Source organism: Orbicella franksi, chromosome 5 (genome assembly GCF_964199315.1).
Source record: "Orbicella franksi chromosome 5, jaOrbFran1.1, whole genome shotgun sequence".
NCBI classification, from domain to species: domain Eukaryota; kingdom Metazoa; phylum Cnidaria; class Anthozoa; order Scleractinia; family Merulinidae; genus Orbicella; species Orbicella franksi.
This window is the reverse complement of record NC_138149.1, coordinates 3,186,837-3,203,874: the sequence shown is the minus strand read 5'-3', so window position 1 is coordinate 3,203,874 and position 17,038 is coordinate 3,186,837. Positions and strand designations below refer to the sequence as shown.

The window sequence follows — 17,038 nt, the reverse complement described above, 5'->3', positions numbered from 1 at the left end:
TTTCCATTCCAATCACACCTGTCAAACGTAGTAATAAACAACCATCATCTTTGTGCTTGTGCACGCGCAACATGGACAGAAAATGAAGAAACAGAAACACATTTCTCCAGTACGGTCCGACATTTACAATAGTGTCCTGCGGTTGTCTACATCAGTCAGACCCATATTGAAGAGTGATAACACGCACATGATTGATCCCTCATACCGGAAGTTGGTTTCTCAGGCTAAACACTACCCTTGCATACACCATAACCGCCTATAATTATAGAACTCCGAAGCTCTGAACACAGGCTGCTCGAAGACTTGTACGCAGTGAGGCGTGGGTGATATACCAGTTTTCAAAGAGTACAAACTAAACGTTTATTTTCGTTATGAAATATATAATAATCGTAAGACAAAACACCTACGCTAGAGTTTATATTATTAAATGCTAGCTACTGTAACATAACAGAATCAATTGCAGTCGACTATCATCCCGAGAACCGCTTTATTAAGAAACTTCTACATGCTCAAAGATGGTATTCTTTCGTGTCTAAGCTAATATATTAAGCAGGAAAATAGTCAATGTACAAATAACGGCTGCAGTTCTTCGCTCTCTCGCTTGGCTCACGACTAATACACAAAACAAACTGGTCCTAATTCAAATGTGAGCTGTGAGTCGACGCGACTTTGTGGTGCCCAGTCAACTATGGGCAAGTTGTTCTGTTGTGCGGTTGAGACTTCAATCTTTAATTTTTTATTTCCATCTTGTGTTGTCTGCAATATTACAGATAAAAGATTCATTAAAACCTAAGTCAAGTCGGCGGAAGAGATATAGCTTGCCAAGAGGTTGCGTGTTCCACGGCTAAACAGGCAAACCAAACCCCGCAATTATTATATTCTTCTCGCTCCAAAAGTGCAATTGCTTTAGATGCATGAAAGAAAAGAGATAAATGTTCTTTACTCAGATGGCCACAGGTTCATTACTTCTACCATTATGTGCTACCCTCTGTTAGATTAAGTTTAATAGATTAATTGATTGACTGATTGATTGATTGATTGATTTTTGATTGATTGATTGCTGATTGATTGATTGATTGTTGATTGACTGACTGATTGATTGATTGTTGATTGACTGACTGACTGACTGACTGATTGATTGATTGATTGATTGATTGATTGATTGATTGATTGATTGATTGATTGATTGATTGATTGATTGATTGACCAAAACGCATATTATCTATCAATTGCTCAGAATTGTGAAGAACCAATCCAAGTTGCACGAAAAGGAGTATTCCATTTCACCATAACAACTGAAAAAGCTCATGTAAAGTAGCTTTATTTGTCCCTAGCTCTTGTTCGGCAGAATAATCCCAAAGCGATATCATAATATGAAACGCTGTACCATTCAACCTTCGATATCTTGATAATCTCCCAGACTCAAAGTAAATATATCAACAACAAACGGTTGAGTATTCTTTATAACCGCTGATCAGCTATGTTCCTACCTCAGTAACATCAAGGCTGATCTTGTCTGAGTTGTTGACGACCATTTCATTTTCTCCTTTGAGGTCCACCATGCAACCTTTGTTGAGGTCGGTGCAGCTGTAGGTCATCTCTTGGAAGGCGCTCTTACTAAGAAGACGAAGGAATTTCATCTGCACCGAGTTCAGCTTGTATTCAATCTGCAGACAAGTGTAAAATTACAATGTTCACCTCAGATTTACCAAAACGGAATTAAAAAATTCAAACTGGTACATACAATGTATCAGCTAGTACCCTTCTATCGTGGTCAAGAGTAGAAAGCGGAACGCCAAGAAATGTAAAATGACTATCCGACGACTTCTCCGTCGACTTTTTGTTAAACCAATTATCTGTCATTACTGAGTTTCCTCTGCATTTCACGCCAGACATTAGCCATCTCTAAAAGAGGTTCTTAATTGCTAATTCGGCTGCAACTATCAGAAATCTAATATCACTTCATTGAAGGTATTTTCAATTTCAGTTTTGGAGGGGAAACGCTGTTGACACTGATGAAAGACCAAACATTCTTAACAGGTTTTAACAAACAGGATTTACCGGTTCGTCCTCGTTTGTCCATTGTCCAGGTCCGGTTTCGTTGGCGGCGATAACAGTCTAATGAAATCAAGAGTAGAGTTCTCGTGAGTTCAGAAAACATTCACATCAACAATGAAGAACATCAAGGAAAGTGTTTAACACTCACACCTTGGTATTTTAGTACAATACTTTACACTAGGCTTACAAGATCTCGTACCTTGCTCTTTTTTGGGTTGACGCAGGTGGCTTGCTTCTCAAAATCACAGTAGACTTCGACAGCATCACTAATGCATCCCTCATTTGGATCGATTGTGTATTTACCTAATGGGGAAAAAAGAAAAAAAAACAATGAACACATGCACGAATGACATGGTTAGGGAACACACTCAGCGAAAAGAGCAAGCAGAGAGTGTCTCTCTAAATATAGATTTTACGAGTCCTACATATAACGATAATCAGTGTTCGTGGCTGCAGAGTTAGTAAAGTGAAATGGTTAGGAAGGCCGGTAAAAACAAAGAAGCAAACAAACAGGCTAAGATTTATATTGGAAGGTCCTTGACCTTGCACATCTTTTGTTTTACGTTCATAGATTATGCATGAATTACGTAATCGCAATGCTTCTATTAGTTAGTTGTACATGTATGAACACACATAACCACTTTTTGTGTTTTGCTAGGTTTATGTGCAGGGTCAACCCCCAAAATGGCCGACAAAGCCATACAACAAAGAACTTTGCCAGGTTTCCTAACCATTTCACTGTGTTAACTATGCAGGCTGACAACAGAGCTGAAAATCTAGTTACAGGTTGTTTCATACATTTGTGTAGACGTTTCTGCGTTGTCACAAATTGCGTGATTTTGCAACGACACGTGAACAACACTAACAGCGTGACAAATGAAAAGCAATACAAACCGCTTTCGAAATTGGGATGATCCAGCTTAATTTCCCTACACGATCTAGCAGGGTGTTCTTTGGTGCCATTCTGAGCTCTGAAGTTGCTTATTTTCCTGTCCACCAGTTTCAACGTGAAATCGATATCGTCCCTCTGAACAAGCAAGAAATGAGAGATACTTGACATGAAACTAAAACCTTAACAAATGAAACCTTCGGCTTTTCCTTAGACAAAGAAATGACGCTGATAATGCCATTTTTGTATCGTTGTAATATTCCAATACCGAGTAATCGTTAGTGGTATGTCGAGGAAAACGCACGAAATGCAAGTTTATTTCCCCATTAACTTACGAGTCGAGAACCATTCGAAAAGTCGCATAATGATTGCGTCGACGTAAACACGACTCAGTGTGGTCTACAATCTTTACCCAGTTAACCTATCTCTTCCAGTTTTCCAACCACCACCCTTTAAGCCAAAAATTACGCAAATACGTCCGTTGAAGGGTAGGTCTTTTCTCAGAAACATGGTACTGAAAGACTTTAACAAGTCAAAACAGGAACTGGAAATGAAGCTTAATTACCCTCTACACGAGACTTCGTTTTCTATAAGATACTGACTAAAGAAGAACCGCGGGCTCAGCCAGTGTTTGAGATGTCCATTTCCAGAAGCACCATATCGTATAATAATTGCACTTTAGCATAACTAGGTATTCTTCAACCGAACGCGATTAATGAGAAAAGAAGGGCAAATTATAAAGAATTAAATAACATACCATAAATAGCTGGGATTTTGCATTATTCTCCGACTCCTGTACTTTGCTTGAGGATCGCTAAAAAAAAAAAAAGGATTGTTAGAAGAGGCATAAAATGCACGCCAAACAAAAGCGATTTACTTAATATACCTAAGCACCATTTACGTGGCCTCCGTTCGTAAATATCGGCCGCCAAGGCTACCAAAAGCACTAAGGTTAAGTCCGCGTTCAAACCTATCAAGCAATCAGGCTGGGGCTCATCTCCAACTTCCGTCACATGAAGCGACTAGGATTATTTCTACTCCCCCTGATAGAATGCCAGACCACTGCTGGGTTACCCCAGCATTAAATTCCCCGGTGTCTATTTATACGCCTGGGTGGACAGAGGCACTGTGAGAGTTAAGTGTCTTGCACACAACACAATGTCCCCAGCCAGGACTCCAACCTGGACCGCTCGACCCGCAGTTCAGAAGACCGCGCCTCCCCGAGTCGTAAAAGCATGCGGGGCAAGTTTCATTAACAGTAGAAGGGTACGAGTGGCCATAGTTTTATACGGTTTTACCTTGCTAGAGTACAATCGGTATCGTTCTTGCACAGGTCCTTTGTCGCCAGAGCCGAGTTCGGAGAGCTTTAAAAATACGAGGGAAAGGAAAAAAGAATATTAAAAACATTGAAAGCCAATAAAAGTAATTCAAGTGTTGCACTTAATCTAGCCAGAGAATCGAAAAGTGAAACAATTATTCTGGAAAACGTCTGACGATTAAACGCTACCTCGACTCTCATTAAGAATTGTGCACTTGAAGTTGAAGTCCAGTTTTTTTCGGTCGCGTAATAAATCTGCTATAAACTAAGCTTCTTTGAGACCATACTGGAAGAATAACCTCGCCTGATACATTGACAATAGCACACCCAATGCCCTAGACGGAATCTGCCTCTGATTTGGGAGAAACGCACGAAGACGACCACGTACAATTAAAACGCTCAGTGCTTTTTTAACGAAAACCTACGTGTTTAAAAGAAGTATTTGTTTGTTATACAAAGAGTAAAAAGAAAAACACGTCCATGAATGCTTTTAACACGGTGTCACAACTTACGGGATCTATAAATCATAAATAAATCGGTGATAAAACTTACCGCTTGTTGGAGATTCTGTCCTGGTGGTCCCTAAATAAGATTTAAAATATATCACAAGTAAATTATCTGGTGGGAAGTGGCTTTTGCACCTTTGGGAATCCTCAAAGTGAGCTATACGCTAATACGTAAAAACGACTCGATTAAGAGAACGCTTAATCGAACAAGTTTTTTTGAAATATGCACATTACGGGTACTCATTCACTGGTTAAATGGAAAAAGTTCAAAGGCTTCCTGAGCGACGACACTTTATTTGGAATAAGTCAGAAGTGAGATACAATTTTCATAGAACGCCACACTTCGTTTGTATGACAGCTTTTAACGTACATTTCAAACATTTGGGCGCATATTACATTTTCAGAATTTAACATTTTTCTTTCAATTTCACTAAAAGAACATGAACAAAGTACTTGCGCCATTCGTGACAAATGCCATCATAACTCCCATGGGAGCAATGCGTCCCATCCCTACCCCCCCCCCCTACCCCGACTCAACATTCAACATCAACAACTGAAGACTCCTCACCTGAGGTCCTGGCATACCGGGGGGACCCGGATCTCCCTAAGATTCGAAACAAAATCAGAACATTAAAACTCGATCCAAACTAACGTTGACCTCTACTAACCATGTTTTACAACATAAACACTTGATAAACAACACTGAAGTACCAAGACATTGTTGTAAAAAATAATACATTTCTTTTAGATGTTAAATTAGGTTGTATTGTATTATTTCCCACTGGAATAATGAAACATTTATAAACCACTCATTGTGAAAAACGACCAGTTTTCTCGAGTTTATTTTCTCTTACTATAATTATCGTTATATAAAAGAGCGTCTAGCATTCTTAAGTATATTCTCTAGCTTGCTACGGTTTGGTTAAGTTTTCTTCTCCGTCACTTATAACCCGTATTTAGCGTGTGTCAATTTCTTGTGAATAGCCCCTATTCCTGGCGGCTCCCTCCACTATTTGTCGTATTATTTGTGTCCTTTACTTATAAAAGAAATGTTTTCTACTCGGCTGAGTGAAGCCAGAGAATAAAATAGGAAAGGAGCACTACTCTAACTTGCCAACGAACACACTATGTTTCGTAAGTTTTTTTTCGTTTCAGTCCTAACCTGATCCCAGTGGTGTCTCACACTTAATAATGGTGGAAAAAAAACCAAGAGTAGAAGACTTACCGCATCTCCATCGTTACCCTAAACCAGGGAGGAAAGAAAAAGACGTTACAGTTTCATTCACGCTGTCGCTCGTAATCTCGGCGTATAATGGTAATTAATAAAAATCTTAGCTAAAAACGATAAACTTGAAAATTTTTCGTCCAAATTACGTTTGCAATAATATACACGAAAAAAATTACTCGATTCTGATTGGCTGAGAGCAATGCAGTTCAAGTGTAACACCAGTTCAAATTACAATCGTAATTCTGGATTATGATTGGCTGAAAGACAACAGGAAATTTTCTAAGCCAATGATATCACGTAAAATGATGACCAAAATTTTGTGCGGAAACTTTGAAAAATGTTTTCTCGAATGGAAAAAATGGCTTCAAGAAAGATCTTCCGGCACTTCCTCCACGCGAATTTTTTCACCTTTATATTATTAATAAGTTATCATACCGTTTTTCTAGTTCAGTTTGGAGTTAATTTGCACTTGTGAGTTTTTCAAAAAGCTGAAATTGTTTGTCTTTAGGCCAGCGATGAACCAATTACACCAACCAGTTAATATAAAATGGTAATATCACACTGTTTCAGATTTCCTTCGATGCAGATTTTCCTTAAAAATCGCCTCAAAATTGTGACGTTTAAAACTGGAAAACTGAGCAAACCAAAACCTACGACAGGTGAAAAGTGCACAAAATTCAAATGGACATTGAACTAAACAACATAAATATAGCTTAACTAAGTTTGCATGAAAATATGGTCAGAATTTCACGCTCGCAGATTGAAAGAACATAGCATTATCAACGAAACTCAGCCTTGTGTCTTTGAACAAGGAGAATTAATTAACCCACTGTTGAACGTTCTAAAAGATGTTTACTATTTGGTCTTAAGAAGGTTAAAGTAATTAAAAACTCACCGGTCGTCCACGTTCACCCTGAAACAAACGAAAAATAAATGTCTTATTTAATAGGAACTAAATAAAATAGGTACAGGACCCGTGCATGTGGCTGTAGTTCTTTAACTTCACAACAGTTCAGCGGTCTTTCAAGTGTTTAATTCATATAAACATTTTTCGGGTTTGATTAAGTTTCTCAGTTGTTTGTTAAATTCTCTGCCACGCTGAGACAGACACGATTTAACGATGTGAGAGAGAAATTGAAACTACGAACAGAACCTCACCAATGGCCCGCTGCTGGCTGTTTTGTAGTTCAGGAGCACCAACATCACAACGGCCGAACACTAACGAGGCGTTTTACCCGTTTGCAACCTCTTTCACAGTTGTAAAGACCACTTCATTTTGATCGGGAAAACCTCATTTGCATTACTTTCAACACACTCATTTACATTTACAAAACTTGTTCCGTTTAACACCGAAGAAAACAAATTTAACACAAACTTCAGTTGCCAATTATAGCACCAGCGTTTTAGTGTGGTCAATAAACTGCACCATTTTACGATCCTCTCAGACGTACTATTGCCATCATCATCAACTAAATATTTTTTAATAGAAGTATTCAAACCTGAAGTCCAGGTTGACCTTGAGGGCCAGTTCGTCCCTAAAAAAATAACAAATATATATTATTAGTAGAATTCTACTAGTGACCTAATCTAAATGATGCTATTTAATTAGCTGAGCTACTCATACGCTATTAACAACTAGATCATGAGTTCGAGATTTCTCATCGCTGCTGCGCCCTCGTCAACTATTCCGCGTAGAAATCGAGAGCGAATAATCCAATCGTTTTAGTATAAATCGAGTCCAAAACTCGACTGGTAAATTATTCAAATGTTCTTCACAGACATTACGAAAACACAAAGTAGCGGCCACACACTGCTAGGCTACCAACTATCTGCCATAGAATAGGAAGTGAGTAGCGTAGCCAATAAGAGAATGGCATAATAGAAAGCTAATAGATTTACACTAAAAGCCATTGTTGTGCAGTGACTGGACATCGTCTAAAAAATGGCAGTGTTTCCTGTTTTTTTCTTTTTAAATAATTTTTTAAGTCATTACTTACCTCTGGTCCAGGCCCTCCCTGTTCACCTGGAGAGCCAGGAGATCCCGTGCCACCCTAACAAAACAAAACAAAAATAAGTTAAATGTGTTGACGTATTTTACATGGTATTCCAAAAGCGGGATCACAGATGAAACCACAACTCAACGATACTTGCTTTCGGAAAATAATCGCTCGCGTCACTTGCATGGCGCACGTGTGTTAAGGCTCCTACAAAATATCTTCGGGGGGTGGGGTGGGGGGGGAGGTAAAATGTGAACCACTCATGAAAATCTCGATTTTTCTCGCTTGGATGAGACACAGGGAGAACAAGACGAAATAAGTATGCGTTCACGTTACTCTCGAACGCAATAAAACAGTGAAGTCAATAACAAGTAAAGTGTTAAACCTTTGGTCCTTGTGGGCCTTCTGTTCCATTTCTTCCGAGATCACCCAATTCACCCTGAAAAAATAATACAAAAGTGCAGATTTTTAAGAGGAAAAGGCCAAAAGCTACTGAAACTAAGAGTATTGTCACGCTTACTATCTTTACCGACAAACTGTTGATCCCCTAAGACTGTGCCCAATGAAACGAAAGGAATCAAACACTAATTTCTTTTATTATATGGCTAACTCCTCGCTAGAAGGCAAGATGAATCCAATCCTGCACTGTGATTGGCTACCTGAGCGAACAAGATGGCGCTATCTTGCCTGCTCGGAACTACCCGCTGTGCCCCACAAGAAAAATTCCCTCGAAAGCCATATAATAAATCCTCTATTGTCCAAGCTTGTATGGTCAAGATGGCTGGATATTGGCCTCGTTCTTTTTGTCGCGTGTTTATGAGCCTCGACTCCGTCTCAGCCCACAAACACGTAAAAAAAGAACTTATCCAATTTCCAGCCATCTTGACCCCACGCTTGATCAATAACCATACGTAGTAGTTTGTGATATTGTGCAGTGGTGGCCCTTTGGATGAAACTCTAGCGTGAAGGGAAGCTCATGAGAAACACTTTCATCTTGAAGTGTTTATCATGATGAGAAACGCCAGCTGATGTGGCTGAAATCCTAGAATGAGACCATTCCAAATCCATCGAGGAATTCCAGATGGTGTTGCTTCGCTTTCAAAACTGATTTTGAATCATCTTAAGGAAACAGAAGCAAAGCCTTGTTTGCAGACCTTTTGGCAAGCTGCACTTTCAGCCGCCTCCTTCGCCAGCCTTGTCTAGCAGTGTGAAGAGTCTCTTTTCCTTTTTTCAACAGGCATTTAACCTCTCAATAAATGCCGAGGTCAAAAACTTACGAACTCTACATTCTTGTAATGCAATTTCTGATCATTTGTTTATACGACAGGGCAATCCTCTGGTTGATGATTTTGTCAAATCTCCACAACCTGTCTTCGTGGCTACCTGTTGTTTTAAAATACGTGAGATACTACGTGTCCGCTTGTTGGTCGCCAGGTGTCTTTAGATGAGAGTATGTAAACACAGTTGTGACGTCACGGGTTCGCATAACTGTCTGGGATTCTCCGAACTCCCCTGGTGTTTAGATGAGGCTACGTAAACACAGAAAGAGTGCTCTATTGCTTAAATATCGTAAAGACAAATTCAATATCAAGTTATGAAGTTACCTCAATTCCTGGCTCACCCGGCTTTCCTGGTTCTCCAGTATATCCAAAGTCACCCTGAGAAATGAAAATAACAATAATTATTACTTTTTTTTTTTTCAAAAAATGCTTTTATTTTCATGAAACTTGCAAATAGACTAAATTTTAAATTATTCTTAGGTTTTGTAATTTCTTTTTAGGTAGGTGTCCTCTATTGGTAGAGGGTTATCCCTCGGCTGAAACAATTTCGACACAAATAAAGTATAAAAAAAAATTTAAAATAAAACGATCACCAGAACTGATGTCTGGTGGAAATAAATAAAACCTTTGTTGTCGTCAGTCGTGTTTGAAGATCTGCCACTCAATGGGCGCTTTCCATTCAACCAAAAATTCCTGTTTGAATTTCCATTTTGAATTTCAGGTAGCGAATCGAACGCTTGCCGGACCATTCGGAAAGGACAACAACCTCGCGAAGTACACCCAAATTGTCAAAAATTTGTTTCCTAAATTTTACGTTTCATTAACTTCGCCGGTAGCCTTTTATACACCTGGATGGGGAGAGATGACTCGCACAGGAAACAAAAGTCAGGAAACAAAATTCGTTGTCTGAACCCTAAAAAAATTGAAACGCAGTACTCGTGAGTCAAAGTAAACTTACCTTTGGTCCAACGTCTCCGCCGTCTCCTACTTCTCCCTGGAAACCAGCTGGACCCTGGTGTTACACGGATAAATAAGAAACAACACAAACATTGTAAAACAATGAAAAAAACCTCTGGTGATATATAAACAATAGCCTCCATTTGGCGCGAAAATATGCTGGGATATTTGTCCGCAGACATTATATGTTCCGAGAAGCGAACAGTTTTCCAAGAGCGTAACTCGAGGAAAACTGTGAGCTTCGAGGAACAGATAATGTCCAAGGACAAATATCCCAGCATATTTTCGCGCCAAATGGAGGCTATCGTGTTAATTATTCTTCAAATCTTTTTCGCAACGCGCGCAGTTTTGAAAATTGGGGAATATTCTCGGATATTCCCCAGTTTTAGCTGGGGAATATTCGGTCACGTGACGTGTTTAGACCAATCGCGCACGAGCGAAAATATTTGATGGATTATAAACTCATGTATTACTGGAAAAAATTTAATATCTAAATGCCTTAGAACTAATGCTACATTAACATTTTGTGTTGCCAGAGTGTATCACCATTTTTTACAGTTTAGAACTCACCATACTTAGCATAAGCATTCTGGTCTCAGGATAACAGGCAGTATCCTCTTTTTTACCACGTTCAAAATACAAATGAGTGGTCGTTCGTTAGTCCACTTATTCCACACACTAAAATTAGCTTGTGTCTTCAACAATTAGCTGTCTTGTTTTTCTTTTTCTGAGAGCGGAAGCATTTTTAATCCTTTTTAGAAAACCTAACATGCAAATCAAAATACATGGAGGATAATAAAAGGCGGCGTGAACATATTAATTTTATTTTATCGTGTACAGTGGAACCCCGCCTTACGACCAACCCGTTAATACGACCACCTCGTATTAACGGCCACTTTATTCTGGCCCAAAAAAAAGCTCAGTCAGTCTTTTTCTTATTTAAAGAACTCCTTTAATACGACCACCCCATTAATGCGACCAATTTTTCATGACCCGAAGGTTGTCGTATTAACGGGGTTCCACTGTAATTACAAGCCACCGTGTAATTTTCTTTTTATTATACCGACCAACTGACTGTTTGCGCAAACAACTGTTAGGGGCCCGTTTCTCAAAAGCCTCGGAAATTTCCGGGCCCGCAAAGCCATTTTTAGATAACCTGTATCTAAAAACAGAGGTGTATACGCCTGAAACTCCTTGTGCGGAATGGAACCTCTGTTTATGTTAAGAACATGTGAACTGATAAAACAGCTGTGTAATCACATAGTTTGAGATTTTGCTATGGCTTTCCAGGTGCGAAAACTTTTCGGGACCTTCGAGAAACGGGCCTCAGGACCGGATGTAGTTTCGAATGAACTTTACGAGGGGTGTATTCTCTAGCAAATTACTTATGTCTATATCAAAAGAATAAAATAAAATAAAAACAACTTACGTCAACTCCTTGCTTTCCTTGACTTCCGTAATTACCATTGCGGCCTGGATCACCCTGTTAAAAGCCCAATCCACAAAACTCAGAACTTAACTTTATCAGAAATCGAGCTCTTCATTCTTCACTCCAGTACAACTGTCCCTGGATATTGCGTAACAGCAAAAGACCCTTTGCATAAATGGCGCCGATATTTGAATAACAATACTGATACATCCTAGGCCTCACATTCATATGAAAAATCCTTTGTATGGAAACATAAGTACGAGGAAGGATGCATTTAACAAATCGAAGTCAGTTTTTCATGACTCCTTTGACAATGTTATGACGATCATGATCAATAACAGGACAGACGCATGAAAAACTGATGCCACTGTTTTTCAAAATCTGTGTTTAGACTATGAATTGAAACTCTCAAAGCTGACCCACAAGCTGCGGCATTCAGGAAGAAGATAGTTTTGATTAATTTCGTTTGAATAAATATCGCTTACGACGGCGGATCCCCTCTGTTATCTCCATGTAAGCAACCTCTCTAGCTACATGTGTCACCTTGCATGGTGAAAAAAAAAATTCATGGCCCATTCAGAAACAGGTCCCGCTTAAGGATACTTAATAATATTTGATATTCGACATTGTTTGTTGCTCAACGTGAAATCTTCTCGCGGGAAAAATCTCTGAGAAACTTCATGAATAATGTATCTTTCAAGATGTCTCTTCATGAGGATTTTGGGATTGAGAGCGTGGAAAGGGTCGCCTGTTAGCCACAACTAAACAGTGTAAATAAGAGAACGTAAGCAACAACCACGCCATTAATGAATGATGCTGAGGCAAGCAAGGTGGACGCTACTGTTCCTACTTTGATATAAAGTGCCACTGAAACGAAATTTTCGTACTCTCTTTTATTAGCCCAATTTATAGCTTCAAACGTGCTTAAAATAATGGTGAGTTTTATTTCTGCCAAATCCTAACGGAAAGTGCTTTTTTTAGCTGCTGAAATCGACTTTTTGGAGCAAAACTGTGTCCGGGCTCTGGAACCGAGTTTAAGGACCTTGTGACGTCACTGGTTGTATTCACGCAAGAAGCGCTATAGATTCTCTCTTGTTTTCACTTGATTTATTCAAGTTTATTCTTCATATTGTCGATACCTACTGGTTTCTACCTTGTAATTTCTGTCCAGCCTTGACAGGAAATACACATCATAAACGTTCGAGGGCGCCAAAGAGTGTAGATTCACCAAAATAAATGCTACAGATTAGAACAGCTCAGTATACTTTTCGAACATCTTGAGTACTCGACTGGAGATTTCGAAGACGAGTGTGGCAACTTTTATATCAAGTCCTGAAGCCTAAACACGATATTTCGTCGTCTGTTTTCAGCCTGGTTCTGAAATTTGGATTCTCACTTTTATCTAAGGTCTGTTAACAAGGTTCGAATATATCCTCGGCAACTTTACTGCATTAAAAGCCGTTAGCGCATCAGCCATCCGCACAATCCCGAAGTTATCAACGGTCCACAAGCTTTGAGTCCAGTACTTCTTTGCCAACAGAGGGCATCTTTTTATGAAACTAATAAGTGAGGATTCTTGTGGTAGACAAAATGTATCTTTGAAAATTGTGATCCGCAGCGGGGTTTGCTTTATCGCCGCATACGTATCAGTGTAAACAAAGCGGGAATTTCGCTTCTCTTTTACACGTATCTCCCAATTAAAATATTTCACGGCCGATGGATTACTTTGAGTTCTTTAGCACATACGTATGTCTATGATCTTCATTTAATAGTATCCAAGTTCGAAGCAATTCGTTAAAACGTCACTAGTTTACATTCCTTTCGAAGGCTCATTAAACCGAATTTGAACTAATTTGCATATATGACATTTCGGCGCCGACATTGTCACGCTTTCTCTCGTTTCCTGAAAACATACCTGTAGGGTAATGGCAGCTTAGTTTACCTTCATAATTTAAATTCGCTCCCTCATATAAAAGAAGAGGGTTTCTTAAATTGTTGCTGTGGTGATAACTTGTAGGATGTAGCAGATACAACTGGACTAAAGGTCACTGGGGCACAATCTCGTCCACGGTGAAACTCACAAAGCGTCCGGTTTCCTCGAAGCGAAGCGACTCGAAAATTCGAAGCGTCGTTGCTGCGATTCGTGCAGCAGCACTCCGGATAATATTTTCAAAGACCGCTTTCTCTTGTTTTCATGTCTTTTTTACTTTATGAGTGTAGATATTGTTTAATTGAGTGCTGGCCATTTCACCAAGAGTCCCGATCATTTTGCGATCTAAGAACTCCCACTGGTTTGCTTGCTTACATAAAATATCCTGAAAATATCCAATTAAATAGACTGAAAAGCCCCAGGATCGACTCTACCTCTTTATGTCTAAGACTACTGTTATTATCTGCTTTACAGCTCTGAGATGTCCTTCAGATGTTTTTTGGGGGGACTTCGAACAGTATTCTCTTCTCTCATAATCACTCTAAATTTTCAGCGCGGCATGAGAGTAATACAACCAGTGACGTCACTAGGCTGTTTTGGCCGCGCTGTTTCCAAGCAAGGTTGAAACTTTATTACTAAGCAAAAATCTCAGATACGAAAATTTCGTTTCAGTGGCACGTTAAAGAGTTCCTTTGCATGGTCAGCCATGGCTATTTTAAGACCATTGCCTTTCAAAAAAAAAAAAAAAAACACGAAGTCTACGGTTTTGTCTTAAAGGAGCTACGTCATGGTTTGCACACCTTAAAAATTTCAGTCTAAATGTTTCCAGCTCGTTCTTGGTAATCTGTGCCATTCTTCTCCATCCTTAACCATCCTTGTTTTTCACTTTAATATTTTTTTGTCAAAGGTCATTTTGTACGTGGCCAAAATACCATGACTACGCTGCTCCTTTAAAACTATCCAACTGTAATGTGAAATAATCACGTGATACTTACCCTAGCTCCTCCTGGGCCCGTAGCGCCTTTGTCGCCAGATGGTCCGGTGGGTCCGACCACACCGGTGGCTCCTTCAATACCGGGGGAACCACGTGGTCCATCATCACCCTGGAAACAAAAACCACATAGCAATTTTTAAGGTGCAATGAGGTAAACCCTATGTGAAGCACCAGCCCGTGAGACAAGGCACCACACCGTGCCCAACCCTTTGCAATAAGTGCGTGGATTCTACGTTTATCCGTCCTTATCCGAGTCTAACCATTTGTAGATGAATTAAGTGGCAGTCCCGCTAAAAGCGGTCCACTCGACTTCGGGACCAAAAATAATTTTCCTTCATTTTTTGTCAGTGAAAAGGGTTTGACACATATATATATATACAAAAGCAATTTATTATTTTCCAATTCGTTATTTTTGCTTTGCTACGAGCCAAAATTGAATTTTGGCCGAACTGAGGTTGCCGACCGTGATCAGAAAGGTAAAATTCAGCGATTTTGTGAAGCGTGCTACGTCGCCTAAAATGCAGCTCACGGAATTTCGTTTTCATACGAATTTTAAGGTACATTCCTTACTTTGACTGACGAAATATGGAAACTTTTGGAAAAATTCTAAGCTTACCAGCGAGGCTGGAAGACACCCTACTCCGAGGCCTTTGATCACCTACTAAACTTTAGCCAAATTTGACGGGGAAAATCTCAAAAGTTGGGTCTAAATGAAGCCTAAAAAGCAAATCACAGTAAATTTCATACCTTAATAAACCGTTCTATAAGTTCAAGCCGGTGGGTATCTCCTTGGATTGCACGCGAGAACAGATTAAAATCTGCCACAGTCAGTGTGTTTACATAGCTATCGCTCGTGTCAAAGCTCAGTTGCATAACCCTATCACCCGGTGAAAATACATCTTCTTCCGTTCAGGTTCCTTTGTTGACCTCCTGAGTAGTGGCAAATCGCTTCCTTTAATACTTGTGTACACTCTAGATACAGTTTTGAGGTGAAGGTTGCGTTAAAGTTGATCAATTCTCAAGACTTACGAGACTCCAAAAGTAAATAATGGCGCCGGTCTGCAGAAATTAACCGTAGCCGTCGTCCTGACCCTTCAATAAATTCTGCCGCAGAGGTAGCACTTGGAGAAGAAGAAAATCGTAAGTTTTCATTTACCGTTTAATGGCAACTGAATCCTGTACTACTGCCAAGACTACTGGGCGCTTGAGGGCTATATACCCGAATTTGAAAAACAACAACAACGAACACTTGCCGGTTGCATCGCTGGGAAATGAACCTGAATGAACACGGCACGCTTGAATGAAACTATGTTTTGCGATGAATGATGGGCTTTACTTCTGTTTTATGCTTGATGTTTGTCTTTTAGTATCTTGCACAGCGCATAAAATAAACTTCGGGATCCGTTTGTCGGGCCGTTTATACAACGAAAGCTGCACCGGCTTCGTCAAAATGTCACACAAGTTGTAACGTGACCAATTACCCGGGAGGGGGTACTCCCTTATATGGGCTATAGAGGTATCTGTATGTGAGGCCCCAAAGGGTAGAGTTTTTCAGCCATTTCGGTCATAAATAGGGTATCGATTTTGGCCATTTTGGTTATAAATTGGGTATGGTTTTAGCACTCTAGTCTTGAATTGGGTATGTTTCTTAGCAGAAGCTACTTTTTCATCATTATCAATAGGACCTTCAACAAAAGCCATTCATAACGTATGTTTAAGGCAACTGTGTCAGCCTCAACGGTCATAAATAGGCTATCGAATTTTTGGTCAGGTCATAAATAGGGTAGCAAAATACGCAGAGTTTGGTCATAAAGAGGGTAAGGGTTTTGGGAAGTGGGCCGCACACCACCAATCAACGTTTCTGGAAGTACTCCCTCTGGGTCAATTACCAGGAGCCGAGGGCAAATCCCCTACCCCGCGCGCGCCGATCATTAGATTTGGCAAGATTTTCTATTTCAATTTATATAACAACCCACGTTATTCTCGCATTTTGATTGGTTCTCGCCTATGATCTATTAGAGGACAGACGCACGATTGACGTCATCATTACAAAGCTTTTTCCTCTGTGTTTTAAAATGGCAGAAAGTTTTGAGAATTTAGATAATATGAAATCTATTTGTTAAATTGTTAATGAAAAAGCCACCCATTAATTTTTTGGACTAGTGCAATCTTTTCAGTATGACCGAACGACGACAATCATTGCACCTTTTCAATTTTTATCTACCTTTCCTCGGAAAATATAAAGAGTTGCTAATACATGAGGCCGGAGGAAGCAGACATGGACCTAAAATTCACTTTTCCTTTCCCGTTATCATCCGTTCATTTTTCACAGAAAACACAATGGAAGAAAATCAAAAGATGGGACCAAGAAACCTTCCAAAAAAACGTCCATATCGAAGCGCGTGCAGATGTTGAGAGGCCGATTTCTCACTTTGTGTTTATAGGACTACTA

At 39.6% G+C, this 17,038-nt stretch overlaps 1 protein-coding gene across 2 annotated transcripts in view; it reads right to left on the bottom strand.

Moving 5' to 3' along the window:
* Window positions 1-91: 91 nt before the first annotated feature.
* LOC145486784 (uncharacterized) overlaps window positions 92-17,038 on the bottom strand; it is an 81,043-nt gene continuing 64,096 nt past the window's right edge. For both annotated transcript variants that reach the window (XM_081465494.1, XM_081465495.1), the window contains exons 54-71: window positions 14,588-14,695; window positions 11,663-11,716; window positions 10,235-10,288; window positions 9,601-9,654; window positions 8,382-8,435; window positions 7,997-8,050; window positions 7,499-7,534; window positions 6,895-6,912; window positions 5,997-6,014; window positions 5,340-5,375; window positions 4,818-4,847; window positions 4,246-4,311; window positions 3,705-3,761; window positions 2,953-3,085; window positions 2,258-2,361; window positions 2,062-2,118; window positions 1,491-1,667; window positions 92-756 (exon numbers count right to left, since the gene is read on the bottom strand). In XM_081465494.1, the coding sequence (XP_081321620.1) occupies window positions 613-756; window positions 1,491-1,667; window positions 2,062-2,118; window positions 2,258-2,361; window positions 2,953-3,085; window positions 3,705-3,761; window positions 4,246-4,311; window positions 4,818-4,847; window positions 5,340-5,375; window positions 5,997-6,014; window positions 6,895-6,912; window positions 7,499-7,534; window positions 7,997-8,050; window positions 8,382-8,435; window positions 9,601-9,654; window positions 10,235-10,288; window positions 11,663-11,716; window positions 14,588-14,695 (1,254 nt within the window). In that variant the 3' untranslated portion in view covers window positions 92-612. The remainder of the gene's footprint in view (window positions 757-1,490; window positions 1,668-2,061; window positions 2,119-2,257; window positions 2,362-2,952; window positions 3,086-3,704; window positions 3,762-4,245; window positions 4,312-4,817; window positions 4,848-5,339; window positions 5,376-5,996; window positions 6,015-6,894; window positions 6,913-7,498; window positions 7,535-7,996; window positions 8,051-8,381; window positions 8,436-9,600; window positions 9,655-10,234; window positions 10,289-11,662; window positions 11,717-14,587; window positions 14,696-17,038) is intronic.